This window comes from Setaria viridis, chromosome 9 (genome assembly GCF_005286985.2).
Source record: "Setaria viridis chromosome 9, Setaria_viridis_v4.0, whole genome shotgun sequence".
NCBI lineage: Eukaryota > Viridiplantae > Streptophyta > Magnoliopsida > Poales > Poaceae > Setaria > Setaria viridis.
Window position 1 is genome coordinate 53,255,835 of NC_048271.2, and position 22,163 is coordinate 53,277,997.

At 52.0% G+C, this 22,163-nt stretch overlaps 2 protein-coding genes across 3 annotated transcripts; one reads left to right on the top strand and one right to left on the bottom strand.

Moving 5' to 3' along the window:
• Nucleotides 1-632: 632 nt before the first annotated feature.
• Nucleotides 633-3,290, bottom strand: LOC117836158 (uncharacterized). The gene is made up of 6 exons (XM_034715537.2): nucleotides 2,934-3,290; nucleotides 2,698-2,844; nucleotides 1,479-1,562; nucleotides 1,230-1,358; nucleotides 1,020-1,139; nucleotides 633-921 (listed from the first exon to the last, which is right to left on the bottom strand). Exons 1-6 carry the CDS (start codon nucleotides 3,049-3,051, stop codon nucleotides 851-853), a joined length of 669 nt encoding a protein of 222 aa, XP_034571428.1. The 5' UTR covers nucleotides 3,052-3,290; the 3' UTR covers nucleotides 633-850.
• A 2,880-nt stretch (nucleotides 3,291-6,170) lies between these two features.
• Nucleotides 6,171-8,416, top strand: LOC117836473 (protein IQ-DOMAIN 19). 2 transcript variants are annotated; one of them, XM_034715909.2, is made up of 5 exons: nucleotides 6,171-6,445; nucleotides 6,555-6,985; nucleotides 7,088-7,321; nucleotides 7,418-7,978; nucleotides 8,084-8,416. In XM_034715909.2, the coding sequence occupies exons 2-5, from the start codon at nucleotides 6,569-6,571 to the stop codon at nucleotides 8,102-8,104; spliced, it is 1,233 nt and encodes a 410-aa protein (XP_034571800.1). In that variant the 5' UTR covers nucleotides 6,171-6,445; nucleotides 6,555-6,568; the 3' UTR covers nucleotides 8,105-8,416. The 2 variants fall into 2 exon arrangements, with proteins under 2 accessions (XP_034571800.1, XP_034571799.1); XM_034715908.2 differs by having other exon boundaries at nucleotides 6,178-6,445; nucleotides 6,519-6,985.
• The last annotated feature ends 13,747 nt before the right edge of the window (nucleotides 8,417-22,163 follow it).

Here is a 22,163-nt window from a genome sequence, read left to right on the forward strand (position 1 = left end):
TATGCGATCAGTTTCATTAGGATTTTCTTTTTCCTTACAATATAAGCAACAGCTGCTACAGACGCTGAAACTTAGCTGCCTAACTTTTGCTCGCCACTTGCAATAGCCACTTGTCACTCAGCATTCATCCATGATCTCCTCTTGAATTCTGTTCATCAACACATAACACATACTGAAAGAACGCTTCCAGCCCAATGATTGTTATATAAAGCCACGAAGGCCCATGGCAGGGAATCCATAACAAATGGGACCCATGACAGACGATAAGGCAGGCCTAGTTCTATTTGGCCCATAAATATCTCTACCCATGGCCCATTTGGCATTTCGCTTCAGGGAACATCCTTTTTTTTTTTGCGAAATTCGCTTCAGGGAACATCGGGAAGGAGAAATATTGTATTTAAAAAATAATTTAAAAATCTTAACAAGAAGTTCCAAGCAAGTAAGTAATCCTAGCGGAGATTTTTTTTTTGAAAAATAACCTTAGTGAATTTAAATGCTTATAATGCTCTTTTTTTAATTGTAACAACGATTTACCTGAGAGGTCGCAGGCTAGGTGATTAGAGATTAGTATCTCATCATAATCTGATCGAGATGTTCAGGACCAGGCTAGGTGCAGCAACGCAGGCATCCCATGAACAGTAAAGTTACTCGATTATTCACAGAAACATTTATTCCACATCCACATAAACTGATCAAGTCTCTAACGTCTACAGTGGAAATCAACCATCAAATGCAATCCTGCAGCAGTATAGCACACATCCCAAAAGTTTAATCCTAACAAGCTATCAACTCTATGCTGTCCCGTGGATAAAAATAGTCTAGGGCTACCGTGCGATGCTCCATCGTCCATCTATATCACCTGACTCACGGCCAGTGAGACTATCAGCAGCAGCGGCATTAAAATTCGCTGTGAAATGGATCCTGCATAGTTATAGGCAACGCCAGTAGATCAGTTGTCTGAATCTATGCATGAAAACACACATGCATACACTCATTGACATCTGAAAAGAATTTTGTACCTGGCGCTGCTGCAATGCCATTGTTAGAAATGCTCTCCGAGCTGGGTGGTGCAGGGGATTTGTTGGAAGAGTTTGAGAAGGGAAGGATCCCTATTCTTGAGCAATCTGCACCGATGGAACCTGCAAGAGTGCCATGAGTTAGCCGTTGTGGGATTTGTTACGGCAGCCTCTGTGTTTGTAAGGTAAATGGCTTGGAGCGTTTGATCTTACAGTTCTGAAAGCAAGGCAATGTGGTCATGTTGAGAAGGTTGCTGTAACCCTCCTTGCACTCACAGTGGTAGCTGAGACCAGAGCCGTTCCTGCACGTGCCTCCGGTGCCACAGTATGCTAATTCACATGCTGTAGGAACAAAAGGATAGAGGCAGAATTAATTGAATAATTCATATGGCATGTAAATATCATGGTTACAGGCTTACAGCAGAAACATATATTCCAGGACTAATGAGATGGGGCAATTACGGTTGAGTGAGAAGTTTTTAGGTGCTGGCAAAGGCGTTGGTGCTGGTGCTGATGAACCGTTGGAACATGAGCTGTCAATGGAACCTGAAAGGAAATGTTATCATTTGATCATTTGAAATGATGTGAGCATACATTAACAAAGTTGTTGTCAGCACAAAAAAAAAACTGTCCCTTGGAGGGTATTGATGAATATTGCTGACATCTGGTTAGATACGTATGTGGTAAAGTAAGATAGAGGTAGCTGCAGAAAAATCCTTGTGAAACCACATGAAGATACAAACTGGTTTTAGTGTATCCAGATGGAGTAATCTAATAAAGGCATTATGTAATTTTCAGCTGTGTTACTTGTGGTATGAAAAAGCATAAAGCAACTCTGAAAACGATACTAGACCCAAACACTCTAAAGAAATCCATCCTTTTTTCTTTCTGATTGAGACGCGCCCTGAATATAAGAACTGCATTCTCAAAAGAGACAGTATATGGAGCACGAAATTGAAACGCCACACGCATAGAGCCGGTCCAATTAAGTTTGTATGCGTTTAGACTTTGCCTGCATACTTGCCAAAAAATGATGTCAAATTTTGACTAGAACAAGACTCGCAGAACATCAGCAGCCTTGAGTTACCACGGGATAAATCTGGAACAGACACAATGCATGAAGAGTGCAAGTACAGTCCCACACATCAGGCTTTTTAAGATGTGCCTAGTTTCCTGGAATTTAGTCTTCCTATCTAAAATTCAGATATTCACTCCGAACAGCCTTTGAGCTGGCAGAAGCCGTACATGAGCAAACTTTGATACGCAGGCAGTATGGTCTTAGCATAGCTGTTGATTAGTGAATCACAGAATCAGTGCCTACCACACTCCCAGTATCCGTACACACTTCGACCATCAGGGAGCACAATGATCGTATCCTAACAACCATACTGAATTCACATATACTAAAACAAAGGTGCTGATCAAGTGGTATCATCCCAGATTAAAGGAGCTGGCACGCGGTTATGCGCCGAATCTGACGAGACAAGCAAGCAATGGGCAGACGGTATTAGCTGGCCTGGCCATTCGCGACCCGTGAGCCTGCCGAACTACGCAACGCAGCACGCGACAGTGAACACAAGGAAACCAGAACTCATATTCAATTGGCACCCTACTTGTTGAAGAAGAAGAAGAAGAAGCAGCGATTCGAATGGCTCGGAACGCTGGTTCCTGTCATACTTACAGTTGGGGATGACGCAAGGCAGGAACCTGAGTTCGTCGCCGACGTGGAGCTGCGTCCAGCCCGGGTCGCACTCGCACCTGTACCCCAGCGTCCCCGGCGCCACCGTGCAGTTCCCCTTCCCGCACGCCACCGTGCTGCAGATCGAGTCTGCTCGGGATCAGACCGGATCGTCAGGGAGCAGGAGCACCAACGACGGCCAAGACACGGACAGAGCAAGTCGGAGAGCGGAGGCTTACTGATGACGGGCGCGAAGATCGGGGCGAGCGGGGAGAAGAAGTCGTCGGCGGTGGCGGCGGTGACGGCGAGGAGCGCCACGAGCGCCGCGGCGCGCTGGACCCCTGCCGCGAGCACCATCTCGGCTGGCTGGTTCCTCGGGCTCTTCGATCTCTGCGCACGCGAGGCGGCGGTTGTGCTCGTCGTCGCTTTTCCGTGTGTGGGCGGTTGCGTTTAAGTGGGAGAGGCAGTTGGTTGGCAGGGCAGGCGGCGATGGGCGTTTATGGGAGAGGGGCCTTCCAGGATTGACTCGCTCAGCGCCGAGCACAACAGAGGCGCAACGGGCAAAGTCAAAGCGTATTTACCGGATGGCGCCCGTGACAGAACCGTGACAGTGAGCATGAACTACTAGTGCAGAGCATGAACTACTGGTTAGGACTTGGGAGGATGGAGGGAGGGCGCGTAGCATTTAAATTTGCAAAGACGATATTTGGAAACCATTCATAAACATGGACTGAAACTTTTGATCATGCGCGAGCTACTTTCTGATCCAAATTCCGTACCTCTCGCTTTCTTCTCTCTACTCAAGTGTTCAGCAAAAGCTCCGCCCCCCCCCCCCCCCCCCCCCCCCCCCCCCCCCCCCTTCTCTTCACTAAACCAAGTTCACGAGCCAAAGACTGCTCTGACAAGCTGTGACGACTCGAACACTCATTCATGCATCCACGGGGGAGGGGATGGGCCGATGGCGATGCTTATCCTCTCAACGCTAAGCGCGTCCCGGAAGCACCATGATTCAAACACGAAAGCAACGCGGCGTGTTCGATTGATTGATCCAAAGGTCGCCACCTGTACGCCCTGAAAATGGACGTTAACAGTAAACTTTGTGAGTGTTCATCTGCCAGAAAATTAAAGGAGAACACGCTCGAATATGTGTCTCCCTTTATCCACCCCATCCCATGAGAAGGACACCTGGGAGAGAAAAAAAAAGTCAAATAATGCGAGCCTCCGTGCTCTTTCACACGGCTTGTGCACGGGGTTTTTCGATTGGTTATCGTGAACCTCTCTCCCTACGAAACGAGATGGCATGCCCTGGAAACATGCCAGGCGTCACCTAACCCAGTACTGTACTACTGTACAGTTTGGTGCTGGTGAGTCAACTTAACGAGGATTTAGTCTGAGAGAAACTAGAGCAGGATACACAGGAGACATTTTTCTCCTTGGAAGAAATTCAGAGCAGAGCTCTGCTTATTGGCATTCTCTATTTCTCTTCTTCATCACGTAGGTGGAATGAATAGTACTCATATGTCGTATTGGGCTATTTCACCACACGACCATACATAGTGTTGGGCCGTACTGTGAGAAGAAGTTGTTACGACGGCCCAACATTTGCGACACCATATCTGGCCCAAATAGGGCCCTTTTCTAAATATTCGGAGCACATTCATTCCGAGCAGGAACTTCTTTTTGTTTTTTTTTCAATCCAATTGCTCTGAGAAGGAAAGGAACTCGCTTTGCTGTCATCGTCAATTCAATTGCTTAATTCCCAGCGAGCACCGACCCATCAGTCATCAGGATCAGGCATGGCCGCTGGCGCCCGTGGAAAAGAGCATAAATGTACAAGTACATCACGAAAGGAACATGGCGAAATTGCAGGACGGCCGCCTGCGCTAGCTTGCCGCGAATGGAATGGCTAGCACTAGCAGGCTAGGCAAAAATAGCCGTAGGGTTCGCTCGCCACGCGCAAACGCCAAACCAGACCGCTGCAAGACGCGCTGCCACCCTAACTCTTTCTTTCCAAATCGGTGCAGCGATCGCCTTCGTCGCCACCAAGTTCTCAGGATTCTTTTTGCCGCCCGCCGGATGAGGACCGGCGGTCAGAACCGTGAAAGTACAGGGGCGGGGCTCCTGGTGGTTCGCTCGCTCGACCAGTCGACGGCAAGCTCCCACGCGCCGACCCTTGCTTGATCAAGCTGCTGCGCCAACCTCAACCCCCGCGAGGACGCGTTCCGCGGCTGGTTTTACGGGGACGGGGTGCCGGCGCTGGTGCAGGGGCGCCGGCTGTCCAGAGTCCGCGGGCGCGCCGTGGTGGTGGTCGGCTACGCCTGCCACCTGCGCGTCCCGTTGTTCGCGACGCTGCCGCGGTGGCTCCATTACGATCAGCTGAGTTCCCTTGCTCTCTTTCGGTCTATCTGCTGTCCTTGCCATTCTGGTGATGACGGTCTGCCCGTCGTTGGTTGCAGTCACCGGAATCCTCTTGACGGTGGAGCTGGTCTTCTTGGAAGTGTGCGGTTCTGCATCAGCAAAGCCGGTGACATAGATCCAGCCCCAGCGTGAGGACAGGCAAGCGCCTTCATCTATCGATCAGCATAAGAATAATCACTGACTGCTGCTTTCGTTTTTCTGTCTAGTTCATGCGGCAATGATAACGGCCCATGCCTCCAAACAGGGCCTTTGTGAGCAAAGCCCAACCAAGGCCCTTTTTAAATTTTATTGGAGCAAGCCCAAACAAGCCTAGATCCAGTATTACTTTCGTTAGGAAAAGAAAAATCCAGTCAGTAATTCCGAGCACCGACCGACCGACGTCAGGACCAGGTGCTTGTGCGAGGAACCTTCAAATCCGAGCAGGGCAAGCCACATGCGGCAGACCCATGCAACATCATGCTGCTCCATCCAGCTGGGACGCCGGTACGGGACAGTACGTCCACGTCACGGTCACTGGCACCAACAGCTAAGCTGATGGTCGGGGACTCGGGATGGATGGATGAGTCGATGAACTGCAACTGATGACGGGGCAGCAGGCAGGCAGGAAGGCTCGGGACTTGAATTGAACAGGGAGGAACCGGGCCCGGCCGTACCGCGCACAGGTGCCCTGTCCCCATCTCAGATTCCCACAGGTTACGACCAAGCGCAGTGGAAACCAAAAGCGTTTCTGAGCATGTGAGTTCTTGGCGCCAGCGGCTGTAATCGTATCCGATCCGAATCTGACGCATCCAAATCTGAAAAACCAGGCACGGTCAATCATTCCGGAATCATTTCTTGTGCTCACTTGCAGGGAGTCTCTGACAGTCTCCGGCATGTCAAAATTGCATGGCACAGCAAAGCACCAGTGGCAAAAAGAATCGAGAAGAGAGCTGAAGTTCAGGTAATCAGGTTCGGAGACCTGAGTCTGAATGAATGGATAAAAAGGACGGGCTGACAGGCAGGAAGGGCCATGGATCGCTCGGACAACGGACACGCACAGCTCACGTTTCGCCATTGTCAGGGGGACGGGACGGAACGGAGCTGATCCGTGAATGATTGACATGGACGGACCCGCCCACAGTTGCAATAATGCTGATGCGCTCCCGTATTAAAAAGATCCTGACAGGCGAAAGCGCGCGACGCCGGTGCTGTTGCTAGGATCCACGCCATGTTCGCGGTCGCGGCGGCGACCCGCTTCACGTGGCCGGCCGTTCGATCGCCTGGCCGCGGTTGACCGGAGCGTTGAGCCGGTCGCGGGTGGTTGGCTGCTGCCTCGTCGCACTCGCATCCTCCGGTTGGTACTTACCATAGATTACGCCATGAAATACGACGTGCGTAGTATAATCGAGTCTCTCTCGCTGATGTAGGAGTAAACGTGGCGGCGGAGTCGTCGGTGCTTGCAGGGATCGGGCGAGCAATGGGGAAGGCGGGGAGGTGGCTCAAGAGCTTCCTGTCCGGGAAGAAGGACAGGCCGCACGCCGACGCGATGGCCATGGCGGCGGCGGCGCCTCCTGCTTCGGGGGCGCCCAAGGACAAGAGGTGGAGCTTCAGGCGGGCGGCGCAGGAAGGGAGGGCTGCCGAGGCGACGCCGGCGGCGGGGCGCGGCGGGACGGACGACGGGCTCGGTCTGTCGGCGGCGGACATCGAGTTCGACCAGAAGAAGCACGCCGTGGCGGTTGCGGTGGCGACCGCGGCGGCCGCCGACGCCGCGGTGGCTGCGGCGCACGCGGCGGCGGCGGTGGCGCGCCTGTCCTCTCGCAGGGCGAACCTGCCGGCGAGCCTCGCCGAGGACGCGGCGGCGGTCAGGATCCAGGCCACCTTCAGAGGATACCTGGTACACACACACACACACACCTGTGCCTCGCAACTCGAGTTTGTTTTGGATAATGTAGGCATGTAGCACGACCGTATCGATTCAGTTCGTCTTGCGTGGCAGGCGAGGACTGCGCTGTGCGCGCTGAGGGGCATTGTGAAGCTGCAGGCTCTGGTGCGAGGCCAGCTGGTGAGGAAGCAGGCGAACGCCACGCTCCGCTGCATGCAGGCCCTGCTCACGGCGCAGTCCCACCTGCGGGCGCAGCGCATGCGCGTTCTCCAGGAGCACCACCACCCGCCGCCGCCGCCGCCAAGGCCACGGCAGTCACCGCAGCACCCGAGGCACCGCCGGTCCTACGTAAGTTGCATTGGGTTCACCCGCAGCGCAGCACCTGCAAGAACACTCTCGTCCCTGGCAATGTCTAACTGCGGTGAGGATGGAACGGGAACGCAGGAGATGGACAGGTCCTGCGAGGAGAACGCCAAGATCGTGGAGATGGACATCGGCGAGCCGGTGCGGCGTGGCGCGGCCAAGGACAGGCAGCTCCTCGTCGAGCACCACGGCCGGTGCTCCCCGGCGCCGTCGGCGATGACGGAGCTGAGCCCGAGGGCGTACAGCGGCCACTTCGACGAGTTCTCGGTGGCGACGGCGCGGAGCAGCCCGCAGCACGCGTCGTCGTCGGCCTCCGAGGCGTGCCCGAGCTACATGGCCAACACCGAGTCGTCCCGCGCCAAGGCGCGGTCCCAGAGCGCGCCGCGGCAGCGCACCGACGCGCTGGAGCGGCAGCCGAGCCGCAGGAAGGGGACCCCGCCGAGGGGCGCCAAGATGCAGCGGTCCTCGTCGCTGGCCGGCGCGGCGCCACGCGGCGGCGGCGGCCAGTCGTCGCCGTGGCCGGCGGGCCTGAGGCTGGACGCGTCCAGCGCGTCGCTCAAGGATAGCGAGTGCGGGTCCACCAGCTCCGTGCTCACCGCGGCCACCGTCTACAGCCGGACGCGGTCGCTCGTCGGGTTCGAGGTGAGAACAAAACCGCAAGATTCTTCTAGTGCCCGACTGCCCGTGCAGATCATCATCGTGCCATGTAATCCTGACAGAGTCTTGTTCCCTCTGTTCGCGCTCCAGGTGCGACGTGGCCTGTACTGAGTCCTTGTCTCTGCTGGCGTATGCCATGGATGTTGGATGGGTGGCTTCAGTTCTTCCGATGACCCAGGATTCCTCGTCGGGAGCTTCAAGCAAATGTTTTGTGACCATCTCGCATTAGTATCATCGATGTGCCAACAGAGCAACATGGCCGGTTCAGAGCAGTACATAGTCGCATTCCAAACTGTATATTTTTGTAGCTCACTTGTGATGTTTTGCGAGGTATTGGGTGGTATAAGCGGATACCACGATACAGAATGTAATAAGGTTTGATCGCAAACCCTCGTGGAATATACAATATTGTTTAGCTGTGAACGAAGCAGGAGTTTACACTAATGTAATGGGGGCTTATGAAATGTACTGTACGATCCAACTGCAGAAAACACGGGACAGGATGTGCCAGGCAATAGCTACTCAAGAAAACAGTATACATCACATTTTGGCCAACCTTGACAAGGAAGATGGGCAAGGAAACCTGAGTAACAAAGATGCCCAAGCTTACACGATTCATTTCTGTCGCTTTGGTTTTTGGTGGGGCTGGTAGGAAAGCTTCATAAAAATGCAATGCAACATGAGCTGGAACAACAAAATGACCTCACATGAAATGGAGGTGGTCTAAAATAAAATAAAAGTTAGCCTAAATTAACTAACCATAAGTTTAAAATTAAAGGATGGTACAATACTTCATATTTCTCTCTAAAAAGACACAAAGAAAAAGATTTGAAACACTAAAAGCATATAAAAAGGTCTATAAGTTTTCCAACGCTCCCTATTTAAAGCATACATGTTGCGGAAATCATTAGAGCAATGGTACAATGTTACTTGATGGTTTCGATTTAAGAGCTCAAGATAGACTGTGATCTTAATAAAGAAAAATAAATAAAAAGACGGGTTGCCTCCCGAAAAGCGCTTTAGTTATAGTCATATAGCTAAACTTCTCACCTCGATAATGTTCATGCGAAGCCATGGTTCTTTGCGCGAGAATCCAAAGTATCCATGCAGCTTGGTGTCATCTTTTGTAATCTTTTGTGGTTTGCTTCTAACATCTCTTTGTATTCAATGTAGCCTGCTTGGAGGTTTTTATTTTATTCTAAGCCTCTGAATTTGATCATGTACGCTTGATGAAAGCATTGCCAAGCTCCTCTTCATTGTTTTCATCCTCATCTTCTCTATGTTGCTCTCATCGCCTAGCTGCTGCCTCTTCTTCGTGGATTTTTCTTTGCATCCAGAACAAAATATATACCAAACTATAGATCTATTGAAAAGTTTATGAAATTACCTTTCCAACGACTGGTCATTCATCTAAAACGGAGTTAAAATGAGAGAGTTATGCCCATTTTATTTTAGCACTGCGTGCTGTCCAGAATTGATTTCAGGACGCGCGACGTTTGATGATTCGGCCACAATCGCCTTAATTCTTGATTCGTTGGAACGTAAACTTCATGGGACTTCTAAGTATCAAAAATATTATATGTGTTTTCTTCTGAGGTCATGCAAAATCTTGATGACAACAGTAGCTTCTCGTGAATTGATCCGGAAATATTGATGATGTTGATCTTAAGGTCTTTGGGGCATTATGTCACACACACTTTGGCTTCAAGGTCATCACCATTGCTGCACCAGCTAGTACCATAATGGCAATGATGCATCTTCTCCATAATTCTTGCTTTACCCAAGGTGCCGGGATCAAAAGAGGCTCGTGCGCTTTGTGTTGACGATCTGAGCAGTTTTCCTCCATTATTGCAACACAATTAGAAGCTCTTGACCATCCCACTGAAGAAGATTGGTAGTGTCATGGTGCTACTAATCTTGTTGTCTCCAGTCTTGATCAACTTCAAGTTATCGCCTTTTGTGCAGAGAGGCCCTCCAATCATCCCTCTTTGCCTTACATGGTTGCTTAACATCATCTTCACCTTCTTTGTCATTCTTCGCTGCTGCCTCTTCTCCATTGAATTCCTCTGGGTCGAGTACATATTATGTACCAAACTTCTGCTCCATTGCAAACTGCATCAAATTTTCTTTCCAACAAGTGGTCATTCACCTAAAGTGGATTCTGGATGAAAGAGTTATGCCCATTTTACTCCGGCACTACGTTCTGTCCCGAGCTGATTTCAGAACGCGAAGCGTTGAAAGATTTCTGAAGCGTCCCCACATAAGTAGAGACTAAATGTGATACAAATATCAATCCTAGGAGGCCGATAACACATTTATTCAACAGATAATTCAGTTACCGTACAACTCCCGAGGGAGTGGGCGTGAAAGCCACGCAGCGATAAACAGTAAATAAATAACGGCGGCTAACCAAGCGACTGCCAAAAGACAGCACTCGGGACTACACGGTAGCAGCAGCATCTTGGGTAGACCAACACCACAGGCAGCGTCAGGTGCGGACACAACCTCTACTCAAGGTTCTCGGCGACGAAGTCCGGGTCCTCCTCTGTAGCAACGAAGCAAGGGTGAGTACAAACGTACTCAACAAGTCCAACCCCATCCACGGAGGGGGATACAAGCAAGTTTATGCACAAGTATAACAAGGATAGGCTAGAGTTTATTTGCGGAAAAGCTAAATTTTAACACATGCAGGGGATCGTTCCAAAAAGGGTTTTGTAAAGTTTTCCTTTAATACCCGAAACATTGAGTGGGGTTGATCCTATACAAAGGATCCAAGTTTTTATCGCTATCGGACTCCCCATCCGCCATAGCACACGGCACATCTGCCGGACTCTTCCAAAAAATCCCCCCCCCACACACCCATGACATCCTTGCCCAATTGCTAGTTATGTGACCAAGCCGTAACTCGTCCAATGCCGTGGACACGGCTACCCGGATAGGTTTTAACTCTGCAGAGGGTGTACACTTTTCCCACAAGTAGGGTACCGCATCATGATCACCGTAGTGACGGCACGGATCCTAACAAAGCCATTACCCACCTTAGCTAAGACTGGCCAGCCCTCGCGGAAACACCCAAGGGGTTCACGGCTCGTCCCTGAGACCGTAACCGGGACCTAAGTCACCAAGATCTTACTCCTTTTCCATGGGTTCCCGTTGCTCACCAGCACCCCTGAGGACTAATCAGTTCAGCTAGTGGGATTTATGCTAAGCCGTTGCCCATACAACGGTCGAGTGGTTGCACGATGGTAGAATTAGGCAAGATGACACATCAACTCGGTCCTTAATCACGACAGGATGGATATCTCCCGACATTGCTCAACCACCAAGGTACGAGCACAACAACATGGCATCCCACACAAGGAACACCCATCCATCCCGTCTACACATCCTTTTTTTCCCGAACCCAAAAGCCACTTCTCTTACTTGGACACACACACACACATTTATTTTCCGAATACGCCATTGTAATAATGATTGCAGTTGAGTAACAAATTCCTAAGCGTTCTAGCAGTGGTTATCATCAAAATAGAGCAAGTCATATTTAGAGATAAGCATAGGATAACAAGGAATGTTTATAACAATCAAGGGGTGGCTATCCAACCATGTCTTGCGATGAAATAATATGCACTTTGTAAAACAGGCCAATAGGTTGTGTTTGAAAAATTGGGTAATAAATATGCATCAAAGGGTGAGATTGGACTTGCCGTCTTCAAAGCCTTCCGGGAGTTCCGGCTCGCGGTACTGGTCCTCGAGCTCGAGCTCGCGGTCAAACTCTTCCTCGGGCTCCTCCTCGGGCAATCCGCGATCTACGGCACACACAAACAGACACACCAATAAATAAAAGAGGAAACAATTTTTAACTGTGAGCTCCAAACAGGAAACGTGAACGGAAAATAGGTAGAAGGATTATTTTTGGGAAATTTGGATATAGATCGGCGGAAGTATTCTGGAGGATGACATGGTAAAATTTGGGGTTAATTGGAGGAAGTTTGGCGCATGAAATGACGGGTTAAACATGGATTAGGGGCTTAAACGGAGGTTTAGGACTGATTTGTAATAAACCAGGGACCTATTTGTAAATACTTTTGGAAGTGGAGGGGCTTATTCGTGAGGTTTCCTTTGAGAGAGGTGGGTGGGCTATTTCGCGAATAGTGGATTTCAGGGGGTTAGATCGGAATTTGGCTTTCTTCTTCCTCTTGTGCGCACAGTGTACCGGAAGAGAGAGAGAGAGGGCACGGCCGGCCTAGGGGCGGCGGCTTGGGGTCGCCGGCGGCGAGGGGAGGTGGCGGGAGAAGGCGGAGGGGCTCGTGGAGGCTCCATTTTGCTACTTACTTTGGGGACTTGGGTAAGGAAAGGGGTGCGGCCGGCGGTGGATCTTGGCGGCGGTGGTGGCGGCGGCTCGGGTGGTGCACGGGTGGCGGCGGCGGTTTGTGGGCGCAGGAGGATGAGGTGGGCGTGGAGGAGATGGCCGGGGCGGCGCCCCTTTTATAGGCCGGCGAGGTGGCCGGCGGGGCCGGAACCGGCGGGCGGTGGTGGGGGTCCGGCAGGAGATGGCGTGTGGCGGGCGGCGCCGGGGCGGGGTCCGGCAGGAGGCGGTGGGCTCGGGGCTTGCGTGCCGCTCGGGGGCCGGCGGGCGGCGATGGCCGGCACGGCACCGGTGCCGTGGCCGGGCCGGAGTTTGGAGCGGATGAGGTAGGGGCCGGCGCGCCTCCCGAGGAGGCCAGCGCGACCGGCGGGACCGGGCCGAGCGGCGGGTCCCAGGCGAGCGGCGGACCGGGTCGGCCGCCGGTATGGCGCCAGGAAAAGGGGGGGCGTCGGAGTTAAGGAGCTGGGGCCTGGTGGTTCGGGCGCCAGGAAGGAGGAGAGAAGGAAAGAGAAGAAGGGAGGGAGGAAGAAGAAGAAAGAAGAGGAAGAAAGAAGAAGGAAAAAGAAAGGAAAAAGGGGAGGGAAAAGAGAAAGAAAAAGGAAGAGACCGGCGGCATTCGCGGCACGCGGTCGGGGCACGCGCGCGGCGTCTGGCACGCGGTGAGATTTACAGGCACAGATGAAAAGGTGGGTGGGGGTCGGCATGGGTGCCGGGACGGCGAAATCGCCGGGGAGATTGCCGATTTTCGGGAGCTCAGCGGTAAAAAGGTTTTAAAGACAATTTTAACGGGTGATTTTAGTTGGTGATTTCTGCGGATGTGACAAACCTACCCCACTTAAATTGAATCTCGTCCTCGAGATTCGACTGAGTCCTGAAGAGATGGGGGAATTCCTTCCTTAACGCGTCCTCGCGTTCCCACGTGGCCTCTTCTTCGCCATGCCTGCTCCATTGTACTCTGCAGATCCGAACTGCTGTATTCCTTGTCCTTCTGGTGACAGTGTCCAAAATCTTGACAGGCACTTCTTGATACCGAAGGTCCTTTTGTAGGTCTATTGTTTCCACCGGTACTTGTTCCTCCGGTACTCTCAAGCATTTCCTTAGCTGAGAGACATGAAATACCGGATGTATATCCGACATTTCTTCGGGCAGTTGGATACGGTATGCTACGGCCCCAACTCTCTTTAACACCTGGTATGGTCCAATATACCGAGGGGCTAGTTTTCCTTGCACTTGAAACCTTCGAGTACCCCGAATCGAGGATACCTTGAGGTAGACAAAATCTCCCTCATTGAAGTACAATTCCCGTCTTCTTTTGTCTGAGTAGCTCTTTTGCCTGGACTGTGCAGCCTTCAGCTTCTCTCGGATTTCTGCCACACGGTCCTCTGCTTCCTTGATGAAAGCTGGTCCGACTAAGGAGCGTTCTCCGACTTCTGACCACATCAGAGGGGTTCGACACTTTCTACCATAAAGAGCCTCAAATGGTGACATGCCTAGACTGGCTTGGTAACTATTGTTGTATGAGAATTCTGCATAGGGTAGACTTTGTTCCCAATCCTTTCCATAGGTGAGGACACACGCCCTCAACATATCTTCCATGATTTGATTTACCCGCTCTGTTTGACCATCGGTCTGAGGGTGATAGGCTGAACTAAAATCCAGTTTGGTGCCCATGGCTTTATGTAAGCTCCTCCAAAACCTAGAGGTGAACTGAGTTCCTCTATCCGAGACGATCCGGCTGGGCACACCATGCAGCTTCACTATGTTGTCGACGTAGAGTCGAGCTAGTTTTTCTCCCCCGTATGTGGTCCGTACGGGTAGATAGTGAGCAACTTTAGTGAGTTGGTCCACTATTACCCATATGGAGTCATTCCCCTTTTGAGTTCTGGGCAAGCCTACTACAAAATCCATGCCGATCTCATCCCACTTCCAAACCGGGATGGGCAAGGGTTGTAGCAAGCCAGCTGGCTTCTGGTGCTCGGCCTTGACCCTTTGGCAAGTGTCACAACGGGCGACAAACTGAGCTATGTCTGCCTTCATCCCATTCCACCAGTATTTCTGCTTTAGGTCCATATACATCTTTGTGGATCCGGGGTGAATGGAGTATGCTAAGTTATGGGCTTCATCCATGATGGTCTGCCGGAATTCTCCATCCTTGGGGACACAAATTCTGTTCTTATACCACAAGGTTCCCTTGTCATCTACTCTGAAATCCGGGGCTTTATTTTCTCCGGTTTGCTTGCGGATTTTTACTAAGTCTTGGTCTGAACCCTGGGCTTCTCGGATTTTATCCTCCAAGGTGGGCTGGACACTTAGCCTGCGGCTAGTATTCTGGGAAATGACATGCACATTCAACCGGGCCACTTCCTCTTGTAGACGGGCATTCTCGGGTCCGGGCTGTCCATAGGACTTCCTGCTTAAGGCATCAGCTACAACATTAGCTTTGCCGGGGTGGTAATGGATTTCTAGGTTGTAGTCCTTTACCAGTTCTAGCCACCTCCTTTGCCTTAAATTCAGATCGGGCTGGGTGAAAATGTACTTTAGGCTTTTGTGGTCGGTGTAGATTTCACACTTATTCCCAATCAGATAATGTCTCCAGATCTTGAGGGCATGCACTACGGCTGCAAACTCTAGGTCATGGGTTGGGTAGTTCTGCTCATGGGGCTTAAGTTGTCGGGAAGCATATGCCACAACCTTCCCATCCTGCATGAGGACACACCCTAATCCTTGTCGGGATGCATCACAGTAGGCGACGAAGTCCCGCTGGATGTCTGGCAGGGTTAGCACTGGGGCTGTCGTCAATCTCTTCTTCAGCTCTTGAAAACTCCGTTCACATGACTCGGCCCAGGTGAACTTCTTGTCCTTTCTGAGCAACTCTGTCATGGGCCAGGCTATCTTGGAGAATCCCTCAATAAACCTCCGATAATACCTAGCTAAACCCAGGAAACTCCTGATTTCACTAACATTAGTGGGCTGCTGCCAGTTGGAGACGGCTTCAACCTTCTCAGGATCAACTGCTACTCCTTCCGCGGTCAAGATATGACCCAGGAATGCCACTTTCTCAAGCCAAAATTCGCACTTGCTGAATTTAGCATAGAGTCGGTGGGCTCTCAATTTTTCCAAGACCACCCGTAAATGGTGTTCATGCTCTTGAACACTCTTGGAGTAGATAAGTATGTCGTCAATGAAGACTACGACAAACTTATCTAACTCGTCCATAAACACCTTGTTCATGAGGTTCATGAAATAAGCAGGTGCATTGGTCAATCCAAAGGACATCACTGTAAACTCAAATTGACCATAACGGGTGACGAAGGCTGTCTTCGGGATGTCGCTCTCCTTGATCTTGAGCTGATGGTACCCCGATCTCAGATCTATCTTGGAGAAATACTTGGCTCCCTTCAGTTGGTCGAACAGGTCATCTATTCTGGGGAGGGGGTACTTGTTCTTAATGGTGACTTCATTCAGTGCGCGATAATCCACACACATCCTCATACTCCCATATTTCTTCTTGACAAAAAGTACGGGGGCTCCCCACGGGGATGAGCTAGGCCTGATAAAGCCACTCTGTTGCAACTCTCCCAACTGTTTCTTTAGCTCGGCTAACTCTGAGGCTGCCATTCTATAGGGTCTCTTGGCTATAGGGGAGGTTCCGGGGACGAGGTCAATTACGAACTCTATGTCCCTATCACGGGGCATTCCAGGTAGTTCCTCAGGAAAGACGTCCGGGTATTCACTCACTACCGGGACTCCTTCTAAGGTCTTGGTCTCCATGCTGAACACCATGGGGTCCGGACCACTTCCCCTAGTGTGACAGGTCACTTGCACTCCATCCCGATTGGTCAGGTGCACCACCTTATCAGCACACCTTATATGACCGTCATGCAGGCTTAACCAGTCCATTCCAAGAATCACATCTATCCCTTCAGACTTAAGTACTACTAGATCCGCTAGAAATTCTACCCCACTTAAATTGATCCGTGCCCAAGAACAACCTAGTCGACACTGAATGTCGGCTCCAGGGGTCCGGGTTAATAGGGGTAACTTTAGTAGTACTGTAGGTATATGATGTTTTTCCACAAAACTTGAGGATATGAAGGAATGTGATGCTCCAGAATCAAAAAGTACTGTTGCCAAGACTGAGCTGACTAGGAACTCACCGAGTACCACGCCCTGAGCTTCGCGAGCCTCCTGCACGCCGATGTGGTTGACGCGGGCTCGTCCAAATGACTGCTGGGGCGGCCTCATCTGCTGGCTGTTGTTGTTGCTAGGGTTGCCGCTGCTGCGGACTGGCACACGGTTGGCTCCTGACAATGCGGCCCTGGGCCCAGCTACTGAGTTGGACAAGGCTGATGCTGCTGGCTTGTTGGCATAGGGGCAGTTGGCGATGAAATGTCCTTGCTCTCTGCAGTTGAAGCATGCTCTACCATTGCTGGTGACCTGGCTGGCGCTACTCTGTGGGGCCTTGATAGAGTTCTGGCTCCTGCATGGGGCAGCAGTCTGATGCGAGTCGGATGCTTGGGACTGGGTCTGATAATGCATGGGAGCTTGGGATCTGGGCAAGGGGTGACCGAAGCTCCTTGGCTTTTGGAATCGGTCCTGCTGGTGTGCCTTGCTTTCCAGGAACCGACGCTTGTTGTCCCTCCGCTCTTCTGCCTTGGCCCTCTAGGTCAAGATGGCCATGTTCATCAAGGTGTTGAAGTCAGGGTAGATCTGGGGAGTGAGTAGGGTTCTCAGCTCCGCGTTCAAGCCTTTCTTGAACATGTCCTGCTTCTTCTCATCCTTGTCCACCTCCTCTGGAGCATAACGGGCCAGCTCCATGAACTGGAAGGTGTACTCCTCCACAAATCGGTTGCCCTGGCGGAGTTCACGGAACTCATCCGCCTTGCGCTTCATGGTGGCGGCGGGGATATGGTAGCGACGGAATTCCATCACGAACTCATCCCAGGTGATAGTGGAGGCATCCTGGGCGGCAGAGCAGTAGTTCTCCCACCAAGCTAGGGCAGTCCCAGTGAGCTGGTGGGCAGCCAAGAGAACTTTGTCCCTGCCCTCACAACCAAATGGCTCCAGCTTCCTCTGGATGACGCGCAGCCAGTCATCTGCGTCCAGAGGGTTGACAGACCTGCCAAAAGTGGGTGGCTTGGTCCGGAGGAAGTCCGTCAACTTCTCATTCATGTTCTGCCCGCGGGGCCTCTGGCGAGTAACGGCGTTGGCTAGAGCTTCCAGTAGGAGGGTCTGGTTGTTCATCACTTGAACCAGATGAATAACCGGTGGGGGCGGTGGCTGCTGTGTCCCCACCTGACTTTCTCCCCTTCCTTCTGGCTGGCTCACTTCCTGCTCCTCAGGAAGCGCTGCCGGAGGCGGTTCTTGCCTTTCTGGCTGCCTCTCTGCACTGGGGGTGGCATGGGCCTGACTTGGGGAAGTCCTGGTGGCACGCTTGGGCGGCATCTGCAGATTGAGTGAGACTTTATGAGAGTGTGATTTGGATTTTAGTGATCTTTAAAGTGGTTAATTCGTATTTTCGAAGAGACAGAATCCACCTCCTGTCGACAAACACACAGACTAACAAGCAACAAACACAAGCGATTTTATTTATTTTGCCCGGGGGGGGGGGGGTACAACACTGCTGGGGGTAGAGCCAAAACACGTACTACACGACCGGTTACAGCAACACAACTGATGGCTGGGCACACTACTCGCGGGGCGAGTCTTCTCCCTGGACTGAGTGATCTTCTAATGGAATGAGAAGGGATGGCTCATCGTACTTGTTCCATGCTCTGCACTCGAGAGAGGAATCGACGGCTTCTCCCACCGTGAGATCAATGCCCCTTCTGGAAATATCGGGGAAAGGGGCAACTGATGGGATTGGGATACCATGGTACTTGTAGTACTCGAGAGCGAGAGGATTCCCTTCAGAGCAAGGAGGTCCTTCGGCTTCCGGGGTGACCATCCATCTTTTAGTAATTCCGCTGAGATGCGCCCCCTTGAGCTCTCGGAGGTGCTGATTCTGAGCTTGCTTAAGGGCTTCCATGGCTGCATTTTCTGCGCTTCGAGCAGCCGCCACTTGTGCCCTAGCTTCCCTTAGCATTGCTTGAAGCATCCTTATGTGAATCTCTGCCCTCTCGACATGGCGGACCTGTTGCCTCAGCTTTACAGCCTGCTGATCATAGAGTCTATCCAAGCTGACGAGGTAGGCGGCCATATGATATATGGTGGCGTCCTCTTCGCGCCGTCCGTGTTCATCCAAGGCCCTCATTCGGGCTCTCCACCCCGGATGGTCTTTTTCGGCGGGCGGAAAGTACCTCATGGATGTGGGTTCAAGGTGCATCTCGTACATCTGGCATAGGTAACCGAGAGCTTTGCGAGCCGCTACTGGGTAGGTGTCTCGGTGTCTGAATCCCATAGCTGACACTTGGAGTGGCTCGATGTTGGGGTAGCGAGCACTCCTTTCAATGTGGATGATTACTTCACACTGAGGAATACCGTAGCGCTCGTATTCCCTGCTGGAACACTCCGGGGGCTCTCGAATACCAAGGCGCTTCAAGCAGACAAGCAATAGCTTGGGAAAACCGGGTTCCTCCGTGCAACGGCTGTGGGTCCACAATCCATCCTCGGCCATCTGGAAAAGATCCGGGGCACAAATTAGTTTTACAATAGAACAAAGGTAGGAAGAAATTTTGTAATTCTTTTGTTTTGGTCAAAAAGGGCTAATCTGGTCCTAAGGTCGTGTCCTACAGCCAACGACGGCTCTGATACCACCTGAAGCGTCCCCACATAAGTAGAGACTAAATGTGATACAAATATCAGTCCCAGGAGGCCGATAACACATTTATTCAACAGATAATTCAGTTACCGTACAACTCCCGAGGGAGTGGGCGTGAAAGCCACGCAGCGATAAACAGTAAATAAATAACGGCGGCTAACCAAGCGACTGCCAAAAGACAGCACTCGGGACTACACGGCAGCAGCAGCATCTTGGGTAGACCAACACCACAGGCAGCGTCGGGTGCGGACACAACCTCTACTCAAGGTCCTCGGCGACGAAGTCCGGGTCCTCCTCTGTAGCAACGAAGCAAGGGTGAGTACAAACGTACTCAACAAGTCCAACCCCATCCACGGAGGGGGATACAAGCAAGTTTATGCACAAGTATAACAAGGATAGGCTAGAGTTTATTTGCGGAAAAGCTAAATTTTAACACATGCAGGGGATCGTTCCAAAAAGGGTTTTGTAAAGTTTTCCTTTAATACCCGAAACATTGAGTGGGGTTGATCCTATACAAAGGATCCAAGTTTTTATCGCTATCGGACTCCCCATCCGCCATAGCGCACGGCACATCTGCCGGACTCTTCCAAAAAATCCCCCCCCCACACACCCATGACATCCTTGCCCAATTGCTAGTTATGTGACCAAGCCGTAACTCGTCCAATGCCGTGGACACGGCAACCTGGATAGGTTTTAACTCTGCAGAGGGTGTACACTTTTCCCACAAGTAGGGTACCGCATCACGATCACCGTAGTGACGGCACGGATCCTAACAAAGCCATTACCCACCTTAGCTAAGACTGGCCAGCCCTCGCGGAAACACCCAAGGGGATCACGGCTCGTCCCTGAGACCGTAACCGGGACCTAAGTCACCAAGATCTTACTCCTTTTCCATGGGTTCCCGTTGCTCACCAGCACCCCTGAGGACTAATCAGTTCAGCTAGTGGGATTTATGCTAAGCCGTTGCCCATACAACGGTCGAGTGGTTGCACGATGGTAGAATTAGGCAAGATGACACATCAACTCGGTCCTTAATCACGACAGGATGGATATCTCCCGACATTGCTCAACCACCAAGGTACGAGCACAACAACATGGCATCCCACACAAGGAACACCCATCCATCCCGTCTACACATCCTTTTTTTCCCGAACCCAAAAGCCACTTCTCTTACTTGGACACACACACACACATTTATTTTCCGAATACGCCATTGTAATAATGATTGCAGTTGAGTAACAAATTCCTAAGCGTTCTAGCAGTGGTTATCATCAAAACAGAGCAAGTCATATTTAGAGATAAGCATAGGATAACAAGGAATGTTTATAACAATCAAGGGGTGGCTATCCAACCATGTCTTGTGATGAAATAATATGCACTTTGTAAAACAGGCCAATAGGTTGTGTTTGAAAAATTGGGTAATAAATATGCATCAAAGGGTGAGATTGGACTTGCCGTCTTCAAAGCCTTCCGGGAGTTCCGGCTCGCGGTACTGGTCCTCGGGCTCGGGCTCGCGGTCAAACTCTTCCTCGGGCTCCTCCTCGGGCAATCCGCGATCTACGGCACACACAAACAGACACACCAATAAATAAAAGAGGAAACGATTTTTAACTGTGAGCTCCGAACAGGAAACGTGAACGGAAAATAGGTAGAAGGATTATTTTTGGGAAATTTGGATATAGATCGGCGGAAGTATTCTGGAGGATGACATGGCAAAATTTGGGGTTAATTGGAGGAAGTTTGGCGCATGAAATGACGGGTTAAACATGGATTAGGGGCTTAAACGGAGGTTTAGGACTGATTTGTAATAAACCAGGGACCTATTTGTAAATACTTTTGGAAGTGGAGGGGCTTATTCGTGAGGTTTCCTTTGAGAGAGGTGGGTGGGCTATTTCGCGAATAGTGGATTTCAGGGGGTTAGATCGGAATTTGGCTTTCTTCTTCCTCTTGTGCGCACAGTGTACCGGAAGAGAGAGAGAGGGCACGGCCGGCCTAGGGGCGGCGGCTTGGGGTCGCCGGCGGCGAGGGGAGGCGGCGGGAGAAGGCGGAGGGGCTCGTGGAGGCTCCATTTTGCTACTTACTTTGGGGACTTGGGTAAGGGAAGGGGTGCGGCCGGCGGTGGATCTTGGCGGCGGTGGTGGCGGCGGCTCGGGTGGTGCACGGTGGCGGCGGCGGTTTTTTGGGCGCAGGAGGATGAGGTGGGCATGGAGGAGATGGCCGGGGCGGCGCCCCTTTTATAGGCCGGCGAGGTGGCCGGCGGGGCCGGAACCGGCGGGCGGTGGTGGGGGTCCGGCAGGAGATGGCGTGTGGCGGGCGGCGCCGGGGCGGGGTCCGGCAGGAGGCGGTGGGCTCGGGGCTTGCGTGCCGCTCGGGGGCCGGCGGGCGGCGATGGCCGGCACGGCACCGGTGCCGTGGCCGGGCCGGAGTTTGGAGCGGAGGAGGTAGGGGCCGGCGGGCGGCGCGCCTCCCGAGGAGGCCGGCGCGACCGGCGGGACCGGGCCGAGCGGCGGGTCCCAGGCGAGCGGCGGACCGGGTCGGCCACCGGTATGGTGCCAGGAAAAGGGGGGGCGCCGGAGTTAAGGAGCTGGGGCCTGGTGGTTCGGGCGCCAGGAAGGAGGAGAGAAGGAGAGAGAAGAAGGGAGGGAGGAAGAAGAAGAAAGAAGAGGAAGAAAGAAGAAGGAAAAAGAAAGGAAAAAGGGGAGGGAAAAGAGAAAGAAAAAGGAAGAGACCGGCGGCATTCGCGGCACGCGGTCGGGGCACGCGCGCGGCGTCTGGCACGCGGCGAGATTTACAGGCACAGATGAAAAGGTGGGTGGGGGTCGGCATGGGTGCCGGGACGGCGAAATCGCCGGGGAGATTGCCGATTTCCGGGAGCTCAGCGGTAAAAAGGTTTTAAAGACAATTTTAACGGGTGATTTTAGTTGGTGATTTCTGCGGATGTGACAATTTCATCATAACTCTTTGTACGGATCTCCAAAATTAGTAATTCTTGATACGTTGGAAAGAAGACTTGATAGAACTTCTGCATATTCAATTTTCCTTTA

Excerpts from the sequence above, each read along its gene's own strand:
- LOC117836158 (XM_034715537.2), bottom strand. The coding sequence starts at position 3,051 with ATGGTGCTCGCGGCAGGGGTCCAGCGCGCCGCGGCGCTCGTGGCGCTC. Across the intron at positions 1,563-2,697 it reads GCCTTGCGTCATCCCCAACT|GTTCCATTGACAGCTCATGT; the intron begins GTAAGTATGACA and ends ATTTCCTTTCAG. Across the intron at positions 922-1,019 it reads TGGCATTGCAGCAGCGCCAG|GATCCATTTCACAGCGAATT; the intron begins GTACAAAATTCT and ends ATAACTATGCAG.
- LOC117836473 (XM_034715909.2), top strand. The coding sequence starts at position 6,569 with ATGGGGAAGGCGGGGAGGTGGCTCAAGAGCTTCCTGTCCGGGAAGAAG. Across the intron at positions 7,322-7,417 it reads CGAGGCACCGCCGGTCCTAC|GAGATGGACAGGTCCTGCGA; the intron begins GTAAGTTGCATT and ends ACGGGAACGCAG. Across the intron at positions 7,979-8,083 it reads GGTCGCTCGTCGGGTTCGAG|GTGCGACGTGGCCTGTACTG; the intron begins GTGAGAACAAAA and ends TTCGCGCTCCAG.